The following is a 15,010-nucleotide window of genomic DNA, read 5'->3' as shown; positions in this document are numbered from 1 at the left end:
GCGAGGACTTTGTAGATTGTTGCTTTCTAGATGAAACAAATGTATTCAAAGCAGGTATGACGAGATTATTTTCATGAAAAAAAAATATACTTATAAATAGACACAAGTCCTTGAGTACATTATCTATTATACTCGGACAACTACCGAGCAAAGTGGTTCAATGACGTCGCAGAAAACGGAAGCATTATGATGTTTATTGTCAAAAATACAAACTCTGATATGATAATGTAATGCATCATAAACACTTGCTACATATGTCATTCAAAAGGAGGTAAAAGAATCAGAAGTAAGCGTTTTGGTTACACCTCCCTCACATCCATGTCAACCGTCTCATCTCAGATTCTTGTAAAGTATAAAACATTCTTAAAGATATAATGTAATAGAGTATATGACAACAATGGCAAAACCTGCAATTCACTTTTAAAAAATATATACAAAATTAAATGAAGTACAATTTGAGAGAAAGTTACATTTAAATACAAGTTTTAAAAAAAAAGAATGTACAAACTAACACCTCATACATTTTGATCCCGACTACTCAAAGGTGTAGTGCTCACAGGAACCATCTGTGTTGCATACCGGCAAGGCTCTATTTAATATTGCAATTGGTGTTCTGTAAACCTCCCCAAAATTTGGAAAAGAACTCAAAATTATATAGAAGTATGGCTGCTACAGAACAAACACTCTGATCCCAAAACACTCCCGCCTGTGATCATGTCGGCGAGTGTTGGACAGAAATCCACTGATTCTTTTTATTGGTCGGACTATACAACGCACTCGTAGTCTCACAGTGAGCTGCTGTTCCACCAGACAGATGCAAATAGACACAACACTGTAGATAAATTGCCAGCAATGTTGTTAAGGAAACCTAATGTACAATTAAAACAATAACTATAGTACGCCTAAATATCTTGAACAGCATTTAAACCTGACATTTTAAAATTGTTGATTTTCCAAAGACTTCAGAGCGTAACCAAGGATTAGAAACTATACAACTATTATACAGTGAGTACACGGTAACACTCCTTTGCTCAAGCTTAAAGGTCTGTTAATTGTTTATAAATCACTATTCCTTTTTGGCAAGCTTGTATTTATTTACAGTGAGTTCTTAGGTCAGCATGAAGGTGCATCGTATTGATTAAATCTGCACCTCTAGAAGCACACCTGCTACACTGTGCATTCAGCTGTAGGGGAAGTTGGTGTAGAGGTTGCCTGGAGCCCTGACAGCAGTGACCTTATAGCTGAATGTGTCTGCAGGCTCAGCCACAGGCAGGTAGGAATGGTTGAGAAAGTCGCTGCATGAGCAAGATGGGAGACAGACTGAGCCCTCAGTGCAGGAACAGCGACATGTTTGGAGGAGCTCATCTCCTGCCTCGGGGTCTCCTTTCACTTTAACCTGATCGTACACGTAACTGTTTCTCTGAGGGCAAAGAACACCGTTTTCTTTATTCAGGGTCACATAGTCTGGATAGCCTTCAGTCCTGGGGCTGCTGTCTACCTGCTCCGGTGTCAGCAGCTCAGTGGATTCTTCTGTTGGCTTCCCCAACTCTGAAACCTCGTCCTCAGACATGATCTCCACCACGGATGAAGTGGTTTCTTCAGAGCACTGTTTAGCTATGGCTGGAGGATCCTGGAGTGTGAGCAGTAATTTGTTTTAAAAACCAACACATTTAGAACTACTGGAACTGAGTGCACTCCAGACACTGTTAACACGGTAAGTTCGGTGAATAATGGCATGTAATGTACTTTTGATCATAGCATTAATATGCTAATATCTGTGGTTAAATACCCATTTCTGCCTGTTGATCTCCATCAGATAGCCTTGCAGAACCTTTTGAAGGTTTGGAACTGGTGGCCAAAAATACTGCTTGAGCTTCCTAAAAAATACACAAAATATTAGACATGAAAAATCATTTGATAAAGGCAGAGAAAGACTTTTTTTGCCACTAATTAGTGATGTTTTTAATGGTTTTAAGGAAATGTAATGTCAGGAAAGTGAGGAAAAAAATGTTGGAGTGATCGTGCCAAACCATCCCATAACCATTCTTTACATTTGTGTCTCAGTTTTGAATTTCTTGTGAATGACTACAATCTGTATTATTTGGACAAACATTCTACCTGCGGTACGCGCAGCACAAGCAGATGAGGACGACTGCTATTACCAGCATGCTGATGGGGATACACACCATGAGCCACAGGCCTGAAAAGGTTAGTTGTACAGCATTAACATTTGAATGGTATAGCTTTTTTATTTATATTTAATTAGTGTAACACACAACATTACATTTGAATGCATAAATGAGCAGCAATGTGGGTTATACATTTATTGTATTCAAAGTTTAAAAAAAACAAAAGTTAAACAGCTGACTAAGAGTCTGTGAAAAAGCTGCAACTTTTTGGGTCTGATTTTTTTATTTTTATTTTTTTTTTTAACTCAAGGGGATTAGTAAATAAACAATTTTTTTTCTAGCCTTCATCGGCGCTCACCTATGTCAGTGGGGATGTCATCAGTGAGCACATCTGACCAGTCACTCCAGTAGCCTGAGTAAATGGACCCGGTCGGTTTAGCTCTGACTTTAACGCTGTACCGGCTGCCTGCTGGAACCTCTATACATGCATGAGTCCCGAAGTCCTTTATCATCTGGGACAGAAACGTTGATTCGATGTGCAGAAAGTTGAACAGTATTCTTAGTGTTGATCTTTCACATTCTTTCACAATAACTTTCTCTTAAAATATGCTCATGTTCCCTTTACACTGTGTTTTGATGCTACTGTTTGCCATTTTTCAATACTGCTATGTTGTGTTGGTTTTATAGTATGCAACATCACAATGTTAAATGTTAATAATGGCTCAATAATCTTGTTGATAATCTACTTGTAACTGTAGCCACATAGCCCTGAGCAGCCTGTGCTCTGGCACCACCTGGTGGTACGACCAGGAGTGACACTGTGCCTGCAGTGATAAAACCACCCACAGTTATTACTTGTCAAGGATCAGAAACTTATGCCATCATCATAAAACCTAAAAGTATTCAAATAAAGTTCAACTCATGGTATCTTAAGTACACAAAAATCTGAAAGTCGAGGGGTAAGAATTCCACAAATATATGAAACAAGTCAAATCACTATGAAGAGAAAACAATACATTCTAACACGATCCTAGTAAACCAGTAATATAAAAAAAACATATTGAAAAATGCATCGAGTTGTTCATCCACCGTGAATAACATCTTACCTTCCATCCTTCAGCTCCTTTGACGCGGTAGTCGACTTCATACTGCAGGTGAGGGGACAGAGATGGAAGAGGAGCTTCCCATTCCAAGCACAACTTGTCTTTCATCAGCACTCCTCTCAGACCATCTGGTGGGGATGTTTTCACTGTAAACAAAGAAGTTTGTCAGAAGACAAAGCCATGGAACGTTCTCTGAGGGTTTATCACTGAAGTTGAAGTTCTGTCATCGGGCTATTTGGGCTGTTAACAACTACAGTAACTGAAACTACACAAGTACAGTGTGCAACTCAAAGCTGAATCCACCTTTAACTTCAAACCTTACAAACTGGCCCAGAGGTGTTAAGAAAAGATGAGTCAACCAAGGTATGTGCCACCTTCACGACTCACTGGAGAATTTTGTTGTAGACGGAAATATCAGCAATACAGACTGAAACAGCAGTCATTTCATCACATGTATTTGGTTTAGTTATGAGACCACTGCTTAGTAATCGGCTGCTTAGAAGTTCTCTCACCAGGGTAAAACTATTCAACTGTTCTATTGAGTTTTAAAAGCAGACAAAGGTTGCAAAAAGAAGTGAGGAAAAAGTAGAAAAATTCTCTCACCAGAGTTGTTGAGCGTGAACTCTTGAGTGTAAAAGTTTCTGCTGGTTTGAGCTGAAGTGCTGCTGAGATGGACCCTGACTCTACTGGACGCGTTTCCAGGGAAAGAACACCGATCATTCAAGTTCCCAATAGCCAGACACTTCGTCCATTCTGTCCAACCCCAAGGTTCACTGCAGAGGTAGAAGAATTTAAGCAATCAAAAAGAAAACAAGAGCTTTAGCTGTGTATTTGGTTAACCCAAAGTTATGAACACATCTTTTTAAAAAACATTTTTTTGCAATAATGCAGTGTGGAATGAAAGAAATGATTAAGGGAGAGGAGATGGTTGCCATAACAGTTTGCAAAATTGGGCCTTTGTTGCTCAGAGTAGTTTTATGTGTTTGCTGGTGAGTATGAAATCTATTTTTTTCTGTCCTCGTCCTATCACAGATCTGAGGCTTTCATCAGCAGCTTTATTTTCTCTCCTCAGTTAAAGCTATTGTCACATGTACAGCACAGTTGTCTGCAAAAGTTTGTACCTTTAAAAAAATAAAAACTATAACCCCATTTAACTGCAAAGGATCTGCAGGAAGAAGTCTCTGACCCAGCAGTGGTGGTGCATTGTTCCACTGAATACAAATGTCATGCAGTCCAGAAAGTGGGACTGACAGTGATTCAGGTACACCTCAAAATGTACCAAGAAAGACTTTGGGAAACACAAGCTAGAACTTTAGGAATGACACTCACAGTCTCCTGAATTTAACACCATTAAAAATCTGTGGGTAGAACTCATCTCACTACTTGGAGTGAACTTGTTGAAGGGATTATTTTAACTTCTTTGTAATTTGCCCAAACCTTCTGCATATAGCTGTACCTGTCTGCATTTGACTTTGCTGCATTTTGCTTCCATCGATACAACTTTTCTACCTCAGACAAGCATTAAAGGCATCTTTAGGTAAATAAGAAACACATTTAAAGATTTCAGAACTATACGGAATTTATATCAAATCAGTGATCACATGCAGTGTGTGCTTTGGGCTACCTGAGACCGATCTTGTAGAAAAGTTTGTACTCATATCCTACACCATATCTGTTCCCATTCCACTGACAGGTGAATTTTAGCAGGTCAGAGGTGGAGCATATGAGTGAAATATCATCTGAAAATAGAGAAACACATGAGATCACTACAGTGTTGTATAAGGATCAGGTGCATTTTTTTTTTCTCACTAACTGACTTTCACTCAGTTGGTCTGCTGGGCTCACCTGTACTTTGGGAAACCACAGTTCGCATGGGGTGAGACCAGCTGCTCCAGTGTCCTCCATCTGAATGTAAGGAACATTTGACAGCGACCTGGACCTCAACCTCTTCGCCTGGTACCAGAGAATCCAGTATGTTGTCTTCTACTTTCACCTGTGGAATCACGAGCAACAGATTTTATGATACAGTTCGTGTAGCTCGCTCACTGTAATTATGATGAAAGAAACCTGAAACCATTTTAAATATTCATAGTTTTAATTGAGATTTTTCTGTTTCGGGGCTCCATGATATGGTTAGTATGATGGCACAACTTGCATGGACATAACAGGTTTTATGCTTATTGACAGTATGTGTTGGCAAAGTAGTTTTGTTGTTGTTGTTGTTGTTGTTGTTTTTTAATCTTATAGATTTATGCAAGCACTGTGTCTACCTCTTTTGTCATCTCTCCAAGAAGCCCAGAGGAGTATCGAATCTTGTACGCTTGATTTTCTTTCCAGCTGCTTAAGTACTTTGTGCGCCACGAAACCTGCAGCTGTCCCACTTGGTCGTTTGGACGTAAAGTCACATTGAAGGGGCGATCCAGAAGAACTACAGAAGATAAGGGGAAGATAAAGTTAAGGGGGGGCAACATATTACAGAAGGAAGTATACATTACAGGATTACAGAATCCACTGGTGGGAATAATTCATTGGTTCTTAGGTTTGGCTGCTTTTCTTTTAGCTAACATGCCTCCTTCCTTACTTTTTTCCTTGAGCTTTTATGTACTTCAAAGAAGGACGCAAGAAAAAATTGCAAGGAAGGAAAAATTAACTACATGGACTGTCCTTGTATGGTCTAGTCCAGGGGTGTCCAATCCTGGTCCTCGAGGGCCACAATCCTGCATGTTTTAGATGTTTCCCTCTTCCATCACACCTGATTCAAATGATAAGCTCATCATCAAGTTCTGCAGAAGGTGGGTGTGTGTGTTGGAAGAGGGACACATCTAAAACATGCAGGATTGTGGCCCTCGAGGACCAGGATTGCCCACCCCTGGACTAGTCTGTTTTCAGTATAACACATAAAATACAGCATCTATTCAGTGCTTGGTCTGTTTAGATAACAGGTGGAAGGTATGTGTCAAAACGAAAAATATCCACATAAATGCTGACACCCAAGGTTTACCAGGAGAACACTGTTTTTTGTTATTTATTTGTCACTTCACCTGTCAGTGGTTTTAATGTTGTGGCTGTTTGGTAAGGTCTGGAATGACTTAAAAAAAAAAAAAAAAAAGGCTGCATGGTGACTCAGTGGTTAGCATCGTTGCCTCGCAGCTAGAAGATCCTCTAAGGATCTTTCTGCGTGGAGTCTCCATGTTCTCCCCGTGCAGCGTGGGTTCTCTCTGGGTTCTCCGGCTTCCTCCCACACAGTCCAAAAACATGTTGAGGTTAATTGGTGATTTTAAATTGTCTGTAGGTGTGAATGTGAGTGTGCTTGGTTGTTTGTCTCTAAGTGTAGCCCTGTGATAGACTGATGACCTGTCCAGGGTGTCCCCTGCCTTCACCCTAAGGCGGCTGGGATAGACTCCAGCCCCCCATGACCCTAGTGAGGATTAAGCGGTGTATAGATAATGGATGGATGGATGAAAATATCTCAAATGAGCACTCCTTTCATAAACATGGGAAACATAGGAAGCAGAGGCAGCCAAGGCCCCAAACACAGAGGGGAGCAGGGATGGACTTACAGCTGAGACTAGCAGGAAAAGGCAAAGATCATAAAGAGATTAAAGCTGGAAGTCAATGTAGTCAAGACTGCTTAGAATGTCTAGTTTTCTTCTTTCCAGCAATCAATGTCTATCCCTTTGTTTGATGAGGAAGTAAATAATAAAAAACCCAAATGTCTTACTATGGTCCTCTATGCTGACAGTACGACTGTAGAGGCTGGTGTTGGTGGTACGTTCCAACACTTTAAGATGTATGTTCACAAACAGCCAGACATGTGAGCCAGGAAACGAGCAGATGTGGAGGAAGGTTCCTTCTTCTGTTCTCTGAACCGACATTTCACAGCTTTCTGTGGACTCCCTGATTGGTACAAGATACAAACACGACAGACATTGGGATACATATAAATCAATCAATGAACCATGTGTGTAGCATTGTTGGAATATAAACATTGAAGTGTCAATAAAAAAAAAAAAGCTAAAACTGAAATAATAAAAACTGAAATTTAAAACAATTCATTGAAACAAATAAATTGCATAATAATAATAAGAACAACAACAATAATAATAATAATAATAATAATTGTATAAATGACATGACTTTATTCTGTTCCACTAGACCTGTTGTTTATGTACTGAATGCAGGTTAGAAAATGATATTTAAAACGATGTTGTTAGACAATAGAACAATAATTCAACACTAGCATACCAAAAGCATCAAAAATGTCTACAAAATACGATTTAGTATATTCTGACAGAAGGTACTATTTATATGTTCTTTTTGACTCTGAGAAGGGCCTAAATATGCAAAAGACAATATATGTACTGAGTGCAACACACCTACTGAGTGAGTAGAGAAAATCATAAGTCTCATTGTGTGCAGTCTCAAAGAAGCAGGTGAAATCCTGTAACGTCCGAGTGAAGCACTTTGGATTCTGCTCATCCTTCAACAGCAAAACATCTAATTGAAGTATGACAAAGAGAAGACATGAAGAAAGTTGGTATAACTGGTAATGAAGAAATAAGAAACAGGATATCAGGAAGATATAATGTGACAGAGATTTATTGTCTTGATAATTGTTTTGTTGTGCAGAAAAATGTCACTTTGTGAGACTATTGCCCAGAATGATGCAGAATGTAATGGGACAAAGCATGGTTTAGTTTTTTCCCAAAAGGCAAGTTGTCTGCAGTATTTTATTAAAAGTCAATATGAAATAAAATTAAAAATTCTCATAATTGGACTGAATTTAATACAAACTGTTATTGATCCGTGCTGATATAACCCTGTACAGGGCTACTGGTCCAGCTCTCCGTTTCTAGGGTTAGGTTCTAACTCCCTACAGGCCCTTGACCTAATAGGATTCTATAGAACTGCTTAAGCTGGTGTCGAGGAAACTCGCCTAGCTTCTAACTGCCTTAATCCAGACGTCTACTCCGCTTCCTCCGATAGTTGACTCAACTAAGTAGCCTCAGTAGTCAAATCACTCTACTAGACACGCCTGTTAGTGGCAGCTTTCCTCTTAATGGATCGAGCACTTGGTAAGTTGCTAGGTTAGATTTTAGAGGTTTGGCAAAACTAACCCCAGGGATATGTTTGAAAATACTAGAATAACCATTAAGAACCACTATAAAGATATTATGCACACAACTGACTAACTTTTCACTACCATCAGTTACTGTAAATGACTTAATGAAAATTCCAAACCAAATAAACTTTAAATGCATGATCAGATATTTATTACAAAACCTTAGCAGGGACACAGCTACAGCTCTTGATTATTCACTCAAAATATTCCAAAAAATATGATTAAAACAGTTAATTTGAGATAAAATTATAGAACTGAGCTTTTCTAAAATAGTAACCTAATAAGTAATTTGGGGAGAGGGAGACTCGAACAGCCCGGCCACAGCTGGTGAACTCAGCCCTGCTCAGACCTGAGCCTGGAGGAGTCCTCTTCCAGTGATGCAGCAACCAAGTACAGAGTCCTGAACCCCGGACGAAACCCTCGTGTCTCAGGGGGAGATGAGAAGTCCAGACTCTGATCAGATCTGTAGTTCTTTTGCATCCATTTGGGGAAGGAAGAGAATACTTCTTCATGCAGAACACAGAAAGGGGCTCTGCTGCTCCTCTTGAGTAGAATTTGCAGACCCATCAGGACTTCTTCAGTTGGTGGAGGAGTGTTCAGCTCCAACGATGTCCCGTGGAGAACTCTGCGATCTCCACCATGAGCAGTCTCCAGGAGCAGTCTCCACGAACTCTCCACGAACTCCGTCTGAAGTCTCTTTGTCGGGCCTTTTTATAGTGTATTCAACTCTCCCCCGGCCACACGTTTACTGCTACCACACAGTTTTTATCCTGAGCACATACACTTGATTACACACAGACATTGTGTGAGGCACTTCCCATTTAGCCCATATATGTGATTCCTTTAGGATCTGATTCATGTATTTGGTAATAGCAAAGAGCACAGTCTGGCAATCACAAGATACATGCTGCTAAAAAGAGGAACCATTAACTGCTTTAGAAATGGGTTTATTCTGCAGCCTTCCTGCGGACAGTGGCCTCACATGATATGTCCAGACATCAGCTGTTTTAGGGACACTAGCCTTTCTTGATCTCTTGACATTGTCACCCCTTCACTCATCTTTAACTGTGCAACTTTGATTTAGTGGTTACACGAAATGACCTTTAATTCATGGCAATGTTAAAAATAACCATTTCATATTTAAACAATCACCAGATTACAGCATTTCTTATCATAGAGTCTTTTATATTGCTGAAGTCTTACCTTCCTTTGACAGATGACTGACAATTCCATTCTTGCAATGTATTCCAGGCACAACGCCAACTTGTATCCACAGGCTAAGAAGGAGTATCTCCAACCTGCAGTGCAGATCCATGGTCAGTGGAGGTGTTATGTATTCTAAACCACCATGGCACCGAAACTAACACAGCACGTGCATGTACGTTGTGTGTGTTGTGTGCTAAACATGGTTTTCATTGGGCATAGCAGTATATCAGGGTTGAGCAGTGCTGAGGGGTTGGCCTGGTGGGACCTGTTGTGCTGAAAACAGGAAGAAAGCTTTGTGTGATATGGAAGTAGGCACCAAATAAGGCAGCTGATTTTACATAAATTATAACAAGTAGGCACAATACAAATGGCTGCTGCAGATGAAAACTGTCCCACACATGTTTCAAATCACCGTCTGACTGGGTTTGCATCTCCTTCATACTGTTAAATCAAATTTCTCAAAACAAAAGAAAGATTTGTTAAATTAGACGACCCACTACAAAGACTTTATCAGCTCATCATAGATTTCAGGTAATTTAGGATTGAAGAACAATCAGTAGAAATGATTTGGAGCGTTCAACAAGCTTCAAGTGCGTTGATGTCCACACTCAGCAGACCCGCAATGCCTACTCCCTGCTGACGCACACACAAGAGTGCTAATGCCCTGTTCGAAAAACTGAAAAAGTTTCTGCTGATCAACCACATCCTGATCTACTACAAAGCAGCAGAGTACACCAGCATGGCTTTGTGCTTCAAAATATCTCAGCTAATTTATATTTTCATCATAATCCTCGAGCTAACTTTTTTTCTTTCTTTATATAGAAGCCTGGGTGTAACTGATGGATTATTTAGAGAGCTGTTTTGTTAATCCAAAATGAAGTCCATGCACTTATGAAAACTTTAAAACCACGTTGATGATTGGCTGTTGCAAAGAGCATTTTTGGAGCTGCACAGTAGTTCTTAGAAACCTGATGGACCTTTCTTTACTTAGAAATGTTCAGATAAATTAAAACCTGCCAGATGCTATCCTCTTGCAGATCATCTGACAGTCTGATAACAATCAGAACCTCCCACAACTGTACCAGTTTCAAAAGTGTCTAATAGGTACATTAACCCATACATACTGTTCACATTCTGTGCCCTCACAGTGTGGTTCAGTTCAGTTTTGACCCACCTATAGGCTATCTGACATTTTTTATTTTTTTTTAAAGGATGCATTAATGCTTAATGAATGCTTCTGAGACCAAGCAAGTGTATTCTTTAAGTTTTAGTATGTTTTCTTTAAACTGAAAATGACCCTGAACTGTGGGGTTTGTTATTCAACCATTTCTATATGTTACAACCGTCAAACTAGAGCCTGACCCATATATTGGTTGGCAGATATTATTGGTTGATATTAGCCACAGACAAGTCAGCATTGGTGTATATGTTGTTCAATATGCACTGATGTGTAAACAGAAGTTTTTACAAACATACTGATATCTGATTTTTTTTATCCCTAAAAATCTATATTAGCAATCCCCAAAATCCAGCATCAGTAAGGCTCTATATCTAACACTGTCCTCACCGCTATATCACAATAAAAATCATCACAGCTATTATCTAATTCTTACCATTAAATCAACAGTAACATTTAACTAATAAACAAAAATGAATTGCTGATGGAAAACTGTAGTCTTTACATTCAAAGCTGCCTGACTGGTCATCTTGGACGACCAGATCAGTCTCGCTGCTCTAACCTCACTCACAAAAACAGCAGATCTGCTACTATTATAGTCTTGTGACCCACCAACCCCTCTTTTAATTTCTGTTGTTTGTCTTGGAATTGGTGGGTTTTGATTGGTTTGAGGTTATTTTGTAACATCACAAGTGCTTGTTCTTGCAGGGTCTGATGTTGTGACGGTATCAAGGTACAATATGACCCCTGTTCCTTATGTTCAGCTGTAAGATACTCTTTTACTGTCTCGAGACAGGTGAAAACATCCATCCATGTATTACCTATACACCACTTAATCCTCACGAGGGTCGTGGCGCCAGCTGACTCTGGGCGAAGGCGGGGGCCACCCTGGACAGGTCGCCCGTCTATCACAGGGCTACACAGAGAGACAGACAAGACGCAAACTGGGAATCTTCGAGCTGTGAGGCAACGGTGCTAACCATCCACCAAGTGAAAACATGGTAGTTCAACTTCAAGCAACTGCCTGTCTCAGCTGGAACCGGCTCAGGTTAATGCAGGTAGGTCTCCTGAGGGTCCTCATTGAACTCTGGTATGACTGTTCCATAGAAAACATGTGTATGACATACAGTATGTCACAAAAGTGAGTGCAAATATTTTATTATATCCTTTCATAGGATAACACTGAAGAAATGACACTTTGCTACCATGTAAAGTAGTCATTGTACAACTTGTATACTAGTGTAAATTTACTGTCCCCTCAAAATAAATCAATACACAAGCAATTAATGTCTAAACTGCTGGTAACAAGCGTGAGTACAAGTGAAAATGTCCAAATTGGGCCCAAAGTGTCAATACTTTGTGTGACCACCATTATTTTCCAGCGCTGCCTTAACCCTCTTGGGCATGGAGTTCACCAGAGCTTCACAGGTTGCCACTGGAATCCTCTTCCACTCCTCCATGACGGCATCACAGAGCTGGTGGATGTTAGAAACCTTGTGCTCCTCCACCTTCCATTTGAGGATTCCTCACAGATGCTCAATAGGGTTTAGGTCTGGAGACGTGCTTGGCCAGTCCATCACGTTCACCCTCAACTTCTTCAGCAAGGCAGTGGTTGTCTTGGAGGTGTGTTGGGTATTGTTGTCATGTTGGACTACCGCCCTGTGGCCCAGTTTCTGAAAGGAGGGGATCATGCTCTGCTTCAGGATGTCACAGTACATGTTGGCATTCATGGTTCCCTCAATGAATTGTAGCTCCCCAGTGCCAGCAGCACTCAGGCAGCCCCAGACCATGACACTCCCACCACCATGTTTGACTGTGGGCAAGACACTTGTCTTTGTTTTCCTCGCCTGGTTTCTGCCACACATGCTTGACACCATCTGAACCAAATAAGTTTATCTTATCAGACCACAAGACATGGTTCCAGTAATCCATGTCCTTAGTCTGCTTGTCGTTACTGTTCAACTGTTTGCGGGCTTTCTTGTGCATCATCTTTCAAAGAGGCTTCCTTCTGGAATGACAGCCATGCAGACCAATTTGATGCAGTGTGCGGTGTATGGTCTGAGCACAGACCGACTGATCCCCCACCTCTTCAACCTCTGCAACAATGCTGGCAGCACTCATACATCTATTTTCCAAAGACAACCTCTGAATATGACGCATGTGCCCTCAACTCCTTTGGTCGACCAATCTTCTCAGCGATCTTCTTATAGCCTAGGCCATCTTTATGTAGAGTGAAGAAGAAAGCCATTTTCTTTTATTGTGATGGTCAAAGACCCCTGAATTCATTCCCTGTTGCCATGTGTTTTCCCATCACCTTTTGTCATGTGTTTTCCTACCTCCTGTCACAAGCACCCGATTCCACCCCCTGTTGTTCATTGCCTCCCTTACCTCCTGCCATTTGATTAGCAACTGTATGTTAATTTACCTCTATTCCCCTCTGTATTTACATACAGGCCCCCCCTACCCTCTGACTTACAGTATAAATGTGTGACTCTGCAGATGTTCAGGGTCGGTCCACCTTCACAGACTCATGCTCTGTGTTGGTGAGCCCACCGTATACCGGAATACTAATAAACACCCACTACAGCAAACTTCACATGAGGACTATGAGTAAAATTTCTTCAACAAGAGCAATAATTCTTTTTTTTGATCCTCAGAGAGTTCTTTGCCATGAGGTGCCATGCTAAACTTCCAGTGAGCAGTATGAGAGTTTAACACACCTGCTCCTCACTCACACCTGAGACCTTGTAACACTGTAACACTGTCACATGACACCACGGAGGGAAAATGGCTAACTGGGCTCAAATTGGACATTTTCACTTAGGGGTGTATTCACTTCTGTTGCCAGTGGTTCAGACATTAATGGCTGTATATTGAATAGTTCTGATGGAACAGTAAATTGACACTGTTATACAAGCTGTACACTGACTACCGTCACATTGTAGCAGAGTGTCATTCCTTCAGTGTTGTCCCATGAAAATATATAATAAAATATTTACAGAAATGTGAGGGGTGCAATCACTTTTGTGACACAGATTCCTTGAGTTCACAATTTTCCCCGATTTGACAAACAGTGTAGGATCTAAAATTCATGTCAAAAGATGTCGATGTAGAACAGTGTCAGTGTACAAAAAAATTAACACTTTCTTAAAAGCATAAAAAAATATATTCATTTGTTCTTTTGTTTTTGCAGTTTTCTTCACTTTAGGAAAAGACATCAAATGTCGGGTCAGAACAAGTGGCATTTAGGATGTTTTAGGGTGCAATACAGCCATCTTATTTGATAGAATGTTTTTGGAACTGTGTGACATGGGGTGTGATGTTTTGGTTTATCGAGAGCTGCTCATAGTATAGTACGTAGAGTGTGTGTAGAGAAACTATAGATTTTGTCTATACAGAAAGTCTGAATGTTCTTGTGCTATTTATCACACACTGATAAAGAAACGAGCATGAAGTTTGGTTTTAGAAAAACATATTTTTGAGTAGGTGAGTGCTGACCACACGCTGATATAATCTTTACCAGCACGGGAGCTTAGATGGTAAAATGAGTCAAGGAAACTGCCCTGAAAGTTGTACACAAGTTTCCCACAAGTCTGTATGTTCTTGTAATTTTGAGAACTCAAGAACTCTTCAAACAATACAGCTAACTCACCAAACAGCAATACTTGTCACTGCAAACAAGGATGCCAACTCAATCACTTATTTTATTTCAGCAGATATCTTGTCATGAGATCTGGGACTGACTGTGATACTTGGGCACATCTGTGGAGTTGTAATACAAAATACAAAAAAAAAAAAAAAGCAAATGCATGCAATGGATTCTAGGACAAATAGTGTTATGAGGTGGTCATTCAGTAAATGTTGGACATGTTAATACTAGTGTGCAGTTCATCACAAAATGTAATCAACTCAAATGACAAATTGCAGAAGGCTTATCAAAACTCAGCAGTTATCATTTATACAAGACTGAACAAAGAACGGTGACTATGAGTATGCAGGGTGTAGTTGAGAATGCAAACCCTAATGTTCCAAGTATTTCCCAGCAGAAGGGAGGATTTCACGGGAAAGAAATGACACTTTAAAAGAGGTGAAATAATGCAATTTTTGTATTATGTATTATATGTACATTAATAAACATTTTGCACTAGATTCATTTAACTTTTACCGCTTTAAAGTAGATAAAGTACATATTAGACTACATATCAGACTAAAGAAAAACAGCATAAGAAGGATACTGTCTCCGTAAAACCATCATTCATCACCATGCTAATTA

General features: G+C 40.0%; 1 protein-coding gene across 3 annotated transcripts; it reads right to left on the bottom strand.

Moving 5' to 3' along the window:
• Positions 1-175: 175 nt before the first annotated feature.
• On the bottom strand, positions 176-9,795 carry mpl (MPL proto-oncogene, thrombopoietin receptor). 3 transcript variants are annotated; one of them, XM_008299550.1, is made up of 13 exons: positions 8,704-9,278; positions 7,609-7,729; positions 6,954-7,129; positions 5,503-5,660; positions 5,078-5,225; positions 4,857-4,971; positions 3,836-4,005; positions 3,236-3,378; positions 2,488-2,641; positions 2,119-2,200; positions 1,790-1,877; positions 1,499-1,630; positions 176-1,420 (listed from the first exon to the last, which is right to left on the bottom strand). In XM_008299550.1, the coding sequence occupies exons 1-13, from the start codon at positions 8,864-8,866 to the stop codon at positions 1,181-1,183; spliced, it is 1,890 nt and encodes a 629-aa protein (XP_008297772.1). In that variant the 5' UTR covers positions 8,867-9,278; the 3' UTR covers positions 176-1,180. The 3 variants fall into 3 exon arrangements, with proteins under 3 accessions (XP_008297772.1, XP_008297767.1, XP_008297759.1); XM_008299545.1 differs by lacking the exon at positions 8,704-9,278 and adding an exon at positions 9,558-9,795 and having other exon boundaries at positions 176-1,630; XM_008299537.1 differs by having other exon boundaries at positions 176-1,630.
• Between the last annotated feature and the right edge of the window lie 5,215 nt (positions 9,796-15,010).

Source organism: Stegastes partitus, unplaced genomic scaffold (assembly GCF_000690725.1).
Source record: "Stegastes partitus isolate 25-593 unplaced genomic scaffold, Stegastes_partitus-1.0.2 Scaffold31, whole genome shotgun sequence".
Lineage (NCBI taxonomy): Eukaryota > Metazoa > Chordata > Actinopteri > Pomacentridae > Stegastes > Stegastes partitus.
This window is presented reverse-complemented; position numbering and strand designations above follow the sequence as displayed.

Excerpts from the sequence above, each read along its gene's own strand:
- mpl (XM_008299537.1), bottom strand. The coding sequence starts at position 8,866 with ATGAAGAAGTATTCTCTTCCTTCCCCAAATGGATGCAAAAGAACTACA. Across the intron at positions 4,006-4,856 it reads TTCTACAAGATCGGTCTCAG|TGAACCTTGGGGTTGGACAG; the intron begins GTAGCCCAAAGC and ends CTACCTCTGCAG. Across the intron at positions 3,379-3,835 it reads GTTCACGCTCAACAACTCTG|TGAAAACATCCCCACCAGAT; the intron begins GTGAGAGAATTT and ends CTTTGTTTACAG.